Source organism: Heptranchias perlo, chromosome 6 (assembly GCF_035084215.1).
Source record: "Heptranchias perlo isolate sHepPer1 chromosome 6, sHepPer1.hap1, whole genome shotgun sequence".
Lineage (NCBI taxonomy): Eukaryota > Metazoa > Chordata > Chondrichthyes > Hexanchiformes > Hexanchidae > Heptranchias > Heptranchias perlo.
Genome location: NC_090330.1, coordinates 63,202,965 through 63,217,515, shown reverse-complemented (window position 1 = coordinate 63,217,515; position 14,551 = coordinate 63,202,965). Strand labels below are relative to the sequence as shown.

Genomic DNA, 14,551 nt, shown 5'->3' with positions numbered 1-14,551 from the left:
CTCCCTCATCTTAGTCTTAAATGGCCGACCCCATATCCTGCTACAATGCTCCAATTCCCTTAATATTTCCTCCTTCACTATGTTTATCCCATCCAATATTTCACACTCCTCCTCAACTACAATGTCTGCATTGTCCCCCTCTTCTGCGAAGACAGACGCAAAATATTCGTTAATAACCATATCCACATCTTCCGCCTCCAAAGATAGGTTACCTTTTTGGTCTCTAATAAGCCCTACTCTTTCCTTAGTTATCCTCTTGCTCTTTATGTATTTATAAAACATCTTTGGATCTTACTTGTCAGTATTATTTCATGCCCTCTCTTTGCTTTCCTAATCTCCATATTAATTTCACCCCTGCATTTTCTATATTCCTCTAAGCTTTCTGCAGTATTGAGCTCTCAGTGTCTGACATAAGCTTCTCTTTTTTGCCTTATCTTACCCTGTTTGCTCCTTGACATCCAGGGGGCTCTAGGTTTGGCATTCCCACCCTTTTTCTTTGTGGGAACATATTTGCTCTGAACCCTCACTATCTCCGTCTTGAATGCCTCCCACTGTTCTGACACTTCAAGTAGCTGTTTCCAGTCCACTTTTGCTAAATCACTTCTCAGCTTAGTAAAATTGGCCTTTTGCCAATTGATAACTTTTACTCCTGTTCTATCTTTGTCCTTTTCCATAACTATGCTAAATCTAACTGAATTATGATCACTACCACCAAAATGCTCTCCCCACTGATACTCCTTCCAGCTGCCCAGCTTCATTCCCTAAAACTAAGTCCAGAACTGCCCCTTCTCTTGTTAGGCTTGCTACATACTGGCTAAAAAAGTTTTCCTGAATGCATTTGAAGAATTCTGAGCCCTCTATACCTTTTATGCTGATTCTATCCCAGTTAATATTAGGGTAGTTGAAATCCCCTACTATTACTATTTGACCCTGAGCTGAGCCTACGACCCCATTTTCTTTCCATCATCAAGACCGCCTACTTCACCTCCATAACATCACCTCTAGATTCGACTATTCCAATGCTGTTCTGGCCAGTCTCCCATCTTGCACCCTTGGTAAGCCTGAGCTCATCCAAAACTCTGCGGCTCTTGTCCGAACTCGTACCAAGTCCTGTTCACCATCACCCCTCTGCTCGCTGACCTACATTGGTTCCTGGTCCGTCAGCACCTCAATTTTAAAATTCTCAACCTGTTTTCAAATCCCTCTATGGCCTTGCCCCTCTATCTCTATAACCTTTTCCAGCTGTACAACCCACCGAGATCTCTGTGTTCCTCCAATTCTGGCCTCTTGCGCATCCCCAATTTTCAAAGCTCCACCATTAGTGGCCCTGCCTTCAGCTGCCTAGGCCCTGGAACTCCCTCTCTGCCTCTCTCTCCTCATTTAAGACACTCTTTAAAACCTACCTCTTTGACCAAGCTTTTGGTCACCTGTCCGAATATCTCCTTATGAGGCTCGGTGTCAAATTTTGTTTGATAACTCTCCTGTGAAGTTCCTTGGGACGTTTTGTTATAAATGCAAGTTGTTGCTGCCTCCGACTCTGTACTTGCACTTCCTTGAACAACGAACAACTACCGACTACCATTAACCCCCAGCAGAAAAACACATACGGTAACGGGTAAACAATTTACAACATTAGCCCCGTGATCTGATCTGAACCCAATGCTGCTGCAGGTCTGTAAAATGTCTCTGGACTGAGGTTACTTGTACCAGTGGCGCGTCCACTCGCGGCTCGTATTCGGCTCCGTTCCACCAACTCCTTCCTGTCACAACCATGTCTCCGACTCGACCATTGCAACTGGTCGGGGGTTTAGCGAATAAAACACTCCGGACATTTCTTGCGGTGAGAGCGGAACGTCGAGGGTTTTAGTCTAACATTATTTCAACACAATGGTACACACACTAACATTACACGCATTAATCTTTTTGTATATAAGTACCAGTGAGTTAACATCAAACTGCACCTCCCACTCTTTGCTTCTGTTTGTAGTGTCCAAGGGGTGGAGCTACGTTGCTACTTTTGACGAACGAAACGCTCGGCGCTCCGCTGGTTACAATCAGTCCCGGAGGCTGGAAGGCCGGGCCTGGGTATGGTAAGGTCACCTGGGTCTCTCCTCTGCCGCGAAGGAATAATTAACTTGGTCCACACAACATTCACTTTTTCGCTATTACATTAATGTAATTCAATGAGTTGAGACCGCTTTCTTTTACCGGCAGGTTTTAAATTTGCGCTCAATTCTGGGCATCGTTACCTCACCAACAAAAGACTACATTTCCCAGCATGCACTAAGATAGTACGCATGCGCCCCGAAGGATGGACGCAGCATCCTATCAGAGTTGCCCTTTGTCAGGTCGGCGCACAGTTTATGCGTCATGTAGTAGCGTTGTTCGGCTGTTCTCTCTGGTTTGAACCTGGAGGAATGTTCGGGATCGTGTACTTCGGAGTTTAAGCTGATTTAAATATTTTCAGCAGTCAGACAGATGGCGATACGATACTGATGAAAGTAAATGCCACAAAATTGAGATTTAACGTAGTTTAAATGAGGAGAAAATGAACAAATATTAATTTTGTTCGACGGACCACTACTTTTGGTCTGAATTCGTAAATATAAACCTGAAGTTAAGTCAAGAAACGTAGAAATATTTTCTCATTTAATTGCTTACATTATAAGAGTTTTTTTTTACTATGCCAGAAAAATGGTTATTTTGTACTTTTCTTTTTATTGCAATGACGAACTGTGTAGTTGAAAGTACAGCCAAAGTAAGTCAAAAGAGAAGTTTAGTTTGGGGGCCTGGCCTGGATGCAAACATAGTTCTTCCAGCTCGATATTTCTATATTCAGGCAGTAGCAGAAGACAATGTCAAGTAAGTAAAGCATGCTTTACATTTTTACTTGTAAAGCATTTTAATTTTAGGATGAACAGTGGCAACTTACAAAGATAGTTCAAGGAAACCAAAGTCATTGAGAAGTTTTTGTCAAAGGAAGTGCTTTTCCTGTCCACTTGCCTTTAGAAAATCTAAAATGATGATGAAAATTTGAAGCATTCTAATGGAAAATTTAAAACTAATATTTAAAATAGAATTACATAGTGTTTTCTTGATTTATTCTGACGTACAATAGTGATGAAAGCACTTTTATGATGTTTTATATTTTTTTTATTTTGCCTCTTTTTTGCCATTTATTTTCTCCTAGTTCCAAACCTTGTGTAAGCTTTAACCTTCAGTCCTCTTCTGAGAGGGTGGGCAGATGATTAGTTCTGAGGTATTGGCCACTGAAATGTACAAGAGCAGTGTAAGGTCAACTTGCCCATTGATTTTTCTCTCCCACTTTGAAGGATCTTTTGTTTAACATTGCTGTAATGGAAGGCACCAGGTGGGAAATTATACGATGGTATCCATGTTCAACATAATGCACAGTGCAACAGGTTCCATGATCTTGGAAGCTTCAAAGTTGGAAAAAAAGTAATAAATCATCTTACACGGGTGTGAATGCAGGTTTATTTTTGTTCCACACACTGTTCAATAAATACAGCAGTTCTTTTTCCCTTTGCACAGCAGCACTATTGTACTTTGGAAACAACCATCAGATTTCTACCTAAATAATTTCATTCAAATAAAGCTCATCTTGTGGATAAGTTTTTCCAGATTTGAGGGATGTATAATAAATATATATACAATAAATATATGTAATCTCATGCACACATATGACTTGTAATCTGTGCATATAAACTCTAGTATTTTACTAATGAATGAGTCAAATACTCTACTGATTATTGAAATAATGCCCAATGTTAATGTTAGTTAAGGCACAATAATTTGTACAAAAATAGTGATTTGAGAAATAAGGGTTTATAATTCAGAATGTGTATATAAAAAGGTGCCAGCTGGATGATTGTTTTCGGTCACTAATGTGAGAAATAGTATGATCCTGTAAAGAGCACTTTTTAGAAGTTAAATCAAATATTTTGGCCTGCAATAAGACAGACCAATGTGTGAATAAAGTAATAATGTTTAGAATGCTGTCTTAACTCAGTAAACAATACATATTTCGGCCAGTTAATACTACAATATGATTTGTAATCATGATATATATTGCATTAACACAACACAGAATGAAGACCAATTTATTTGGGTGCATTCCTCCAATATATAGATATACGTGGTATAACTTCAAAGTTTGCTGATGACATGAAACTCGGAAATGGAGTAAACAATGAGGAGGATAGTAACAGAACTCAGGAGGACATAGACTGCTGAAATGGCAGATGAAATTTAACAGCGATAAGTGTGAAGTGATACATTTTGGTAGGATGAATGAGAGAGGAGGCAATATAAACTAAATGGTACAATTCTAAAGGGGGTACAGAAACAGAAAGATCTGGGGGCGTATGTACACAAATCTTTGAAGGTGGCAGGACAAGTTGAGATGGCTGTTTATAAAAAAAAAAGCATATGGGATCCTTAGCTTTATTAATAGAGGCATGGAGTACACAAGCAAGGAAGATATGCTAAACCTTTATAAAACACTGGTTAGGCCTCAGCTGGAATATTTGTGTTCAATTCTGGGCACCACACTTTAGGAAGAATGTCAAGACCTGAGAGAGGGTGCTAAAGAGATTTACTAGAATGGTACCAGGGATGAAGGATTTCAATTATTTTTAATTTTAAGATGAACAGTGGCAACGTACAAAGATAGTTCAAGGAAACCAAAGTTATTGGGAAGTTTTTGTCAAAAGAAGTGCTTTTTCTGTCTGTTTGCCTTGGAAAATCTAAAATGATAATGAAAATTCAATGCATTCTTCTGGAAAATTGATGTCTAATATTTAAAATAAAATTACATATTGTTTTCTGGATTTATTCTGATGTGCATTAGCCAATAGTGAAGAAAGCACTTTTATTATGTTTTATATTTTTTTAATTTTGCCTCCTTTTTTATCATTTTATTTACTCCTTGTTCCAAACCTTGTGTAAGCAGGAGAAGCTGGAGTAGTTCTCCTTAAAGCAGAGAAGGTTAAAAGGAGATTTGATAGAGGTGTTCAAAATCATAAATGGTTTTGTTAGAGTAAATAAGGAGAAACTGTTTCCAGTGGTAGCAGGAGGACACAGATTTACAGTGATTGGCAAAAGAACCAGACATGAGGGGGAAAGAAATTATGCACCGAGTTGTTGTGATCTGGAATGCACTGCCTGAAAGGGTGGTGGAAGCAGATTCAATAGTAACTTTCAAAAGGGAATTGGATAAAAACTTGAAGGAGAAAAAAATTACAGGCCTATGGGAAAAGAGCAGGGAAGTGGGACTAATTGGATAGCTCTTTCAAAAAGCTGGCACAGGCACAAATGGCCTCCTTCTGTGCTGTATCATTCTCTGATTCCATGATTTTTTTTATTTGTTCATGGGATGTGGGCGTCGCTGGCATTTATTGCCCATCCCTAGTTGCCCTTGAGAAGGTGGTGGTGAGCTGCCTTCTTGAACTTCTGCAGTCCGTGTGGTGAAGGTTCTCCCACAGTGCTGTTAGGTAGGGAGTTCCGGGATTTTGACCCAGCGACGATGAAGGAACGACGATATATTTCCAAGTCAGGATGGTGTGTGACTTGGAGGGGAACGTGCAGGTGGTGTTGTTCCCATGTGCCTGCTGCCCTTGTCCTTCTAGGTGGTAGAGGTTGTGGGTTTGGAAGGTGCTGTTGAAGAAGCCTTGGCGAGTTGCTGCACACTGCAGTCACTGTGCGCCGGTGGTGAAGGGAGTGAATGTTTAGGGTGGTGCATGGGGTGCCAATCAAGCGGACTGCTTTGTCCTGGATGGTGTCGAGCTTCTTGAGTGTTATTGGAGCTGCACTCATCCAGGTAAGTGGAAAGTATTCCATCACACTCCTCACTTCTGACTTGTGCCTTGTAGATGGTGGCAAGGCTTTGGGGAGTCAGGAGGTGAGTCACTTGCCACAGAATACCCAGCCTCTGACCTGCTCTTGTAGCCACAGTATTTATGTGGCTGGTCCAGTTAAGTTTCTGGTCAATGGTGACCCCCAGAATGTTGATGGTGGGGGATTCGGCAATGGTAATGCCGTTGAATGTCAAGGGGAGGTGGTTGGATTATCTTTTGTTGGATATTTTATAATATAATGTAAAACAATAGTTAAAGGAACAGTGGGGCTGATTAGAGACAAAGAAGGAAGTCTTCTTGGGGAGGCAGGCGACATGACTGAGGTACCGAATGAGTACTTTGCATCTGCCTTCACAAAAGAAGAGGATGAAGTTAATGTTGTAGTAGAGGAGGAGGAGGGAGTAGAGATATTGGATAGGATAAAAATAGATTGAAAGGAGATGCTAAATAGGTTGGCATTACTCAAAGTTAAGTCACCCAGATGAGATGGGATGCATCCTGGGTTGGTGAGGGAAGCAAGGCTGGAGATAGCAGAAGCTCTGACCACAATCTTTCAGTCTTCCTTGGATTTGGGAGTGGTGCCAGAGGACTGGATGATTCCAAATGTTACACCCCTATTCAAAAAATACACCAGATACATCGACGACATTTTCTTCCTATGGACCCACGGCGAAGAATCACTGAAGAGACTACACGATAACATCAACAAGTTCCATCCCACCATCAAACTCACCATGGGCTACTCCTCAGAATTGGTTTCATTCTTGGACACACAAATCTCCATCAAAGACTGGCACCTCAGCACCTCACTCTACCGCAAGCCCACGGACAACCTCACGATGCTCCACTTCTCCAGTTTCCACCCTAACCACGTCAAAGAGGCCATCCCCTATGGACAGGCCCTGCGAATACACAGGATCTGCTCAGATGAGGAGGAACGCGATGGACACCTACAGATGCTGAAAGACGGCCTCATAAGAACGGGATATGACGCTCGACTCGTCGATCGACAGTTCCGACGGGCCACAGCGAAAAATCACATAGACCTCCTCAGAAAACAAACACGGGACACAACCAACAGAGTACCCTTCGTCGCCCAGTACTTCCCCGGAGCGGAGAAACTACGCCATGTTCTTCGCAGCCTTCAACGTGTCATAGATGACGACGAACACCTCGCTAAGGCCACCCCCACGCCTCCACTACTCGCCTTCAAACAGCCACCTAACCTCAAGCAGACCATAGTTCGCAGCAAATTACCCAGCTTTCAGGAGAACAGCGTCCACGACACCACACAACCCTGCCATGGCAACCTCTGCAAGACATGCCAGATCATCGACACAGATACCACCATCACACGAGAGGACACCACCCACCAGGTACATGGTTCGTACTCCTGTGACTCGGCCAACGTTGTCTACCTCATACGTTGCAGGAAAGGATGCCCCGGAGCATGGTACATTGACGAGACCATGCAGACACTGCGACAATGGATGAACGGACACCGCACAACAATCGCCAGACAGGAGGGTTCCGTCCCAGTCGGGGAACACTTCAGCAGTCAAGGACATTCAGCCTCCGATCTTCGGGTAAGCGCTCTCCAAGGCGGCCTTCGAGACACACGACAACGCAAAATCGTCGAGCAGAAATTGATCGCCAAGTTCCGCACCCATGAAGACGGCCTCAACCGGGATCTTGGGTTCATGTCACGCTACATGTAACCCCACCTGACGTAGAGTCATCCAGACTCAAGTAGTTGGCTTGTTCTCCATACACAGATGCGGCCGGATCTGCTGCGATTTCCAGCGAAAAAAAGGTTATCTGTTTTTAATACAACTGGTCATTTTCTCTCTCTCTCTGTCTTTCTGATTTGACCCCTTGTGACCCCACCTCAGTATTCTTGGATGTAATGTTTGCCTGACTAACCTATCTGAACACCATTCACTCCTTTGATTGTTGTGATTATCTCTCTGCCGAGGTGTGATAAACGGCAGTTAGAAAGATTATCTGTAATCATCAGGCATTGTTCTCTAACTATATGTGCGGTGCCTTTATGCAACTCTTCACTCACCTGACGAAGGAGCAAAGCTTCGAAAGCTTGTGATTTCAAGTAAAGCTGTTGGACAATAACCTGGTGTTGTGCAACTCCTTACAAAAAAGGGCAGATGGATAAACCTGGTAACTATAGGCCAATCAGTCAAACATCAGTGGTGGGAAAACTACTAGAGACCACTGTCAAGGACAATTAATTCTCACTTGGAGAAGCATGGGTTAATAAGGGACAGCCAGCACAGGTTTTTTTTAAAGGCAAATTGTGTCTGATTAACCTGATTGAGTTCTTTGATAAAGTATCAGAGAGGGTTGATGAAGGTATCATAGAAGGTTACAGCATGGAAGGAGACCATTCGGCCCATCAACCCCATGCCGGTTCCATGCATGAGCAATCCAGCTAGTCCCACTGCCCCACCCTATCCCTGTAGCCCTGCACGTTTTTTTAGTACTTACCCAGTTCCCTTCTGAAGGCCATGATTGAATCTGCCTCCACCACTCCCTTGACTGTGCATTCCAGATCCTAACCGCTCATTGTGTAAAAAAGTTTTTCCTCATATCATCTTTGGTTCTTTTGCCAATTACCTTAAATCTATGCCCTCTGGTTCCTGACCCTTCCGCCAATGGGAACAGTTTCTCTCTGTCCACTCTATCTAGACCCTTTATGATTTTGAATGCCTCTATCAAATCTCCTCTCAACCTTCTCTGTTCCAAGGAGAACAATCCCAGCTTCTCCAGTCTATCCACGTAATTTAAGTCCCTCATCCCCAGAATCATTCTAGTAAACCTCCTCTGCACCCTCTCCAAGGCCTTCATACCCTTCCTAAAGTGCGGTACCCAGAACTGGACACAATACTCCAGTTGTGGCCGAACCAATGTTTTGTGAAGGTCCATCATGACTTCCTTGCTTATGTACTCTATGCCTCTATTTATAAAGTCCAGGACTCTGTATGCTTTTTTAACCGCTTTCTCAACCTGCCCTGCCACCTTCAACGATTTATGCACATATACCCCCAGATCCCTCTGTTCCTCCACCCCTTTAGTTTGTATTGCCTCTCCTCATTTTTCCTACCTCACACTTTTTCGTGTTAATCTTCATCTGCCATGTGTCTGCCCATGCCACCAGGATATCTATATCCTCTTGAAGTCTATCGCTATCCTCCTTACTGTTCACTACCCTTCCAAGTTTTGTGTCATCTGTAGATTTTGAAATTGTGCCCTGTACTCCCAAGTCCAAGTCAATATATATCAAGAAAAGCAGTGGTCCCATCACCAACCCCTGGGGAACACCACTGCATACCTCCCTCCAGTCTGAAAAACAACCGCTCACCACTACTCTCTTATTCCATGGGCTGCAATCTTAATAGCAGCCTACCATTTGGCACTTTATCAAACGCTTTTTGAAAATCCATATGCACCATATCAACTACATTGCCCTCATCTACCCTCTCTGTTACCTCATCAAAAAACTCTATCAAGTTAGTTAAACACGATTTGCCTTTAACAAATCCGTGTTGGCTTTCCCTAATCAATCCACACTTGTCTAAGTGACTGTTAATTCTGTCCGGAATTTTAGTTTCCAAAAGTTTCCCCACCACCAACATGGCGAGGCAGTATAATCTAAATGGTACTATTTTGAGGGAGGTGCAAGAGCAGAGGGACCTGGGGGTGCATATTCACAAATCTTTGAAGGTGGTAGGGCAAGTTGATAAGGTTAAACTGACTGGCCTATAGTTGCTGGGTTTATCAAGGTAGTGCAGTAGGTGTATATGTGGACTTTCAAAAGACATTTGATAAAGTACCACATATCAGACTTAATTTGGAAAATAGAAGCACGTGGAATTAAAGGGAGTGTGATAACTTGGGTACGTAATTGGCTACGGGTTAGGAGGCAGAGAGTAGTGGTGAACGGATGTTTTTCTGACTGGAGAGAAGTATGCAGTGGAGTCCCCCAGGGATCGGTTTTAAGACCATTGCTTTTCTTGTTATATATAAATGACCTGGACTTGGGTATAGCGAGTACAATTTTGAAGTTTGCGGATGATACAAAACTTGGCAATGTAGCAAATAGTGAGGATAGTAGCAGACTTCAGGAGGACATAGACTGGTGAAATGGGCAAACACATGGCAGGTGCAATTTAAAGTGGATAAGTGTGAAGTGATGCACTTTAGGAGGAACAACATGGTGAGGCAGTATAATCTAAATGGTACTATTTTGAAGGGGGTGCATATTCACAAATCTTTGACGGTGGTAGGGCAAGTTGATAAGGCGGTTAAGAAAGCATATGGGATACTTGGCTTTGTAAATAGGGGCATTGAATACAAAAACAAGGAAGTCATGTTAAACCTTTACAAATCACTGGTTAGGCCTCAGCTGGAGTATTGTGTACAATTCTGGGCACCACACTTTAGGAAGGCTGTCAAGGCCTTGGATAGGGTACAGAGGCGGTTTACCAGGATGATACCAGGGATAAGGGACTTCAGTTATGTGGAGAGATTGGAGAAGCTGGGATTGTTCTCGCTAGAGCAGAGAAGGTTAAGGGGAGACCTAATAGAGGTATTCCAAATAATAAGGGGTTTTGATAGAGCAAATAGAGAGCAACTGTTTCCCCTGGCAAGTGGGTCGGTAACCGCAGGTCATAGATTTCAAATAATTGGCAAAAGAACGAGAGAACTGAGGAGAAATTTTTTCACGCGGAAGGTTGTTAAGATCTGGAACGCTTTACCTGAAAGGGAACTGGAAGCAGATTCCATGGGAACTTTCAAAAGGCAATTGGACATGTACTTGAAGAGGACTAATTTGAATGGGTGTGGGACTAAATGGGACAGCTCTTTCAAAAAGCCGGCACATGCACGACAGGCTGAATGGCCTCATTCTTTGCTGTAAAATTCTATGTGCTTTCACTAATAGTCTGGGATTAGCTGTTAAGCGGTAACAATCCCTTTTGAAGCAAATTAAAGCTTCCACCACTCACTGCAGTAAAGCTTTGAAATTTTGTTTGCCTTATGGTGACTGGACATCAAAATAGCACTGTTGGGATCACCAGATCCAAAATTCCCTTCATGTATATCAATGTTATGATGTGGAGATGCCGGTGATGGACTGGGGTGGACAAATGTAAGGAATCTTACAACACCAGGTTATAGTCCAACAGTTTTATTTGAAAATCACAAGCTTTCGGAGGCTTTCTCCTTCGAAGGAGAAAGCCTCCGAAAGCTTGTGATTTTCAAATAAAACTGTTGGACTATAACCTGGTGTTGTAAGATTCCTTACGTATATCAATGTTAGGTTTGGATGAGGTAATGGATTTGCAGCTAACCAAGATCTCTTTTAAAAACTTCTGTATTTTACCAAAACTAAAAAGTTTATTGCAACCCTAGTATCTGAGTAAAGATTAGAGTTAGCAAGTCAGACAACAGTGCAGTCTCAACATGCTGGATAGTGGAGTGGAAGGGTACAGGTTTGAACTTCAATCTCCTAAATGCTGAGTTCCCTATTTGTGGGGAGGCATCAAACCGAAACCGGGTGTTCGTCACAGGATGAGAGGAAATACCTGAAGGAGTCACCCTTGAATGTGCATTTGTACACCTTTTTCTGTGTTAAATTGTGGAAACTCAAGAAAAGGATAGGACAGAAAGCTTTGAAAAAGTAAAGGAAGAAATCCCATGCTTAAAAATAAATCAAGAGGTCATATTGGAATGAACTCAACCGAAATCTGGTATTTCTAAACATATTGTTACTGGGCAGAGGAGACTGTTTGGTTAGATACCAGTGGGAAGCAACTGCAGGAAACAAAAACAGTTTATGTACAAGGCAAGGACCATAATTATTACTAGAAAAGAATAGAAATATAAAGCAAAATAGTGTCTTCCAACATTTCGACATCATCCACATCTTAGTCACCATGTTATATGTAGATTACCTTCCTCCCCCCCCCCCCCCCCCCCAATTTCCTCCCTCCCTCTTGTAAAGCTCTTGCTCGGGTTCAGTCCTAACCCTCCAATTCTTTTCGCAAGGAAACAAGGAATTTGCATTTATATAGCACCTTTCATGACCTCAGGACACACCAAAGCATTTCATAGCCAATTAAGTACTTGTGAAGTGTAGTAACTGTTGTAATGTAGGGAAATGTGGCAGTCAACTTGTGAACAGCAAGGATCAACAAACAGCAATCAGATAAATGTCCAATTAAACAATTTTAGTGGTGTTGGTTCAGAGATAAATATTGGCCAGGACACCAGCAGAACTCCCCTGCTCTTCAAATTGTGCCATATGTCCAGCAGAGAGGGCAGACAGGACTTAGACTTAATATCTTATCCAAAAGATGGCATGTCCAACAGTGCAGTACTCCCTCAGAACTGTGCTGGAGTGTCAGCCGAGATTACATGGTCAAGTCTTGGAGTGGGGCTTGAACCACGACCTTCTGGCACTGAGGTGAGAGTGGTATTATTGAGCCAAGACTGACACCAAATTACTTGTTTATTTCTATCAGTTTGCCAAAAATCTCACTGTATTTGTAAAGTTCTTCACATTGGAGAATGAGTGGATTGTTGTTAACCTGTGATTTAAAAATAGATATTTTGTAAACTGCTTAGTGTTATTACAAAAATATTATTAGGATACGCCCACTGTACTTTTAAGAATTGATAATTGGTATATTCTCATGTAAGAGTGTTCAAATTAGATTCTTGTGTATAGTAATACCATTATTTCCTCTAATCTACTATTGAACATCACTCAATAAACTTTGTAGCAATTACATTGTAATGATTAATCCTATGGTATGAACATTGCTATGCATTAACTACTCTAAGGAGACAGTAGCAGAACATTTGGATAAACATAATTTAATAGGACAAAGTCAGCATGGCTTTACAAAGGGGAAGTCATGTCTGACAAATTTGCTTGAGTTCTTTGAGGATATAACGTACAGGGTGGATAAAGGGGAACCAGTGGACGTAGTGTATTTGGACTTCCAGAAGGCATTCGACAAGGTGCCACATAAAAGATTATTGCTCAAGATAAAGAATCACTGGATTGGGGGTAATATTCTGGCATGGGTGGAGGATTGGTTATCTAACAGGAAGCAGAGAGTTGGGATAAATGGTACATTCTCGGACTGGCAACCTGTAGCCAGTGGTGTTCCGCAGAGGTCGGTGCTGGGTCCCCAACTCTTTACAATCTATATTAACGATTTGGAGGAGGGGACCGAGTGTAACATATCAAAGTTTGCAGATGATACAAAGATGGGAGGGAAAGTAGAGAGTGAGGAGGACATAAAAAACCTACAAGGGGATATAGACAGGCTGGGTGAGTGGGCGGAGATTTGGCAGATGCAATACAATATTGGAAAATGTGAGGTTAAGCACTTTGGCAGGAAAAATCGGAGAGCAAGTTATTATCTTAATGGCAAGAAACTGGAAAGTACTGCAGTACAAAGGGATCTGGGGGTCCTCGTGCAAGAAAATCAAAAAGTTAGTTTGCAGGTGCAGCAGGTGATCAAGAAGGCCAACGGAATGTTGGCTTTTATTGCTAGGGGGATAGAATATAAAAACAGGGAGGTATTGCTGCAGTTAAATAAGGTATTGGTGAGACCGCACCTGGAATACTGCATACAGTTTTGGTCTCCATACTTAAGAAAAGACATACTTGCTCTTGAGGCAGTACAAAGAAGGTTCACTCGGTTAATCCCGGGGATGAGGGGGCGGACATATGAGGAGAGGTTGAGTAGATTGGGACTCTACTCATTGGAGTGCAGAAGAATGAGAGGCGATCTTATTGAAACATATAAGATTGTGAAGGGGCTTGATCGGGTGCATGCGGTAAGGATGTTCCCAAGGATGGGTGAAACTAGAACTAGGGGGCATAATCTTAGAATAAAGGGCTGCTCTTTCAAAACTGAGATGAGGAGAAACTTCTTCACTCAGAGGGTAGTAGGTCTGTGGAATTTGCTGCCCCAGGAAGCTGTGGAAGCTACATCATTAAATAAATTTAAAACAGAAATAGACAGTTTCCTAGAAGTAAAGGGAATTAGGGGTTACGGGGAGCGGGCAGGAAATTGGACATGAATTTAGATTTGAGGTTAGGATCAGATCAGCCATGATCTTATTGAATGGCGGAGCAGGCTCGAGCGGCCGATTGGCCTACTCCTGCTCCTATTTCTTATGTTCTTATGAACTGACTGGCATCAGCATCTGTTATTCCACGTGTGTCTTTTTTTTAAAAAGGATGAAAATACTACTGCATGCAACAAATTTCAAATTATTATTCAAAATGGGAAAAACGCACTGGGAGTGTTTACAAGTAGTACTCTCATTTTTGAGTTCAGCTAAATGTAAATTGTCACCAGAAATTTTTCAGAATATTGTATTAGAATAATTTCCAGTTTTTTGTTTTCTATATAATGTTATCAACTATTTAATAGTAGTAGTGAACTGTACACCTGCGCAACCAATTTCCCCAATGAAATACTGCCCAGATGTGAGAATGAGAAGTTTTTTTAAAGAATCTGTATTCGACATCTTAAAGATCAGGAGATTTATATGCTGCTGTGTGGTTTTGATTTTATATGTGTCTTTGTGACTATCTAAAACCTGTTCTGGACCAGTAATGTGTTCCTGACTCTGCA

The 14,551-nt window shown here is 42.1% G+C and overlaps 2 protein-coding genes across 4 annotated transcripts in view; one reads left to right on the top strand and one right to left on the bottom strand.

The window, feature by feature from the left end:
• The window catches only part of ercc5 (excision repair cross-complementation group 5), a 149,214-nt gene extending 147,283 nt beyond the window's left edge, over positions 1-1,931 (bottom strand). The window contains exon 1 of the mRNA XM_067986704.1: positions 1,708-1,931. The gene's annotated coding sequence lies outside the window, so the exon portion shown is untranslated. The remainder of the gene's footprint in view (positions 1-1,707) is intronic.
• Positions 1,932-2,390: 459 nt separating this feature from the next.
• poglut2 (protein O-glucosyltransferase 2) overlaps positions 2,391-14,551 on the top strand; it is a 76,457-nt gene continuing 64,296 nt past the window's right edge. For 2 of the 3 annotated variants that reach the window (XM_067986406.1, XM_067986405.1), the window contains exon 1: positions 2,391-2,862. In XM_067986406.1, the coding sequence (XP_067842507.1) occupies positions 2,684-2,862 (179 nt within the window). In that variant the 5' untranslated portion in view covers positions 2,391-2,683. The remainder of the gene's footprint in view (positions 2,863-14,551) is intronic. The other variant, XM_067986407.1, reaches the window with a different exon arrangement.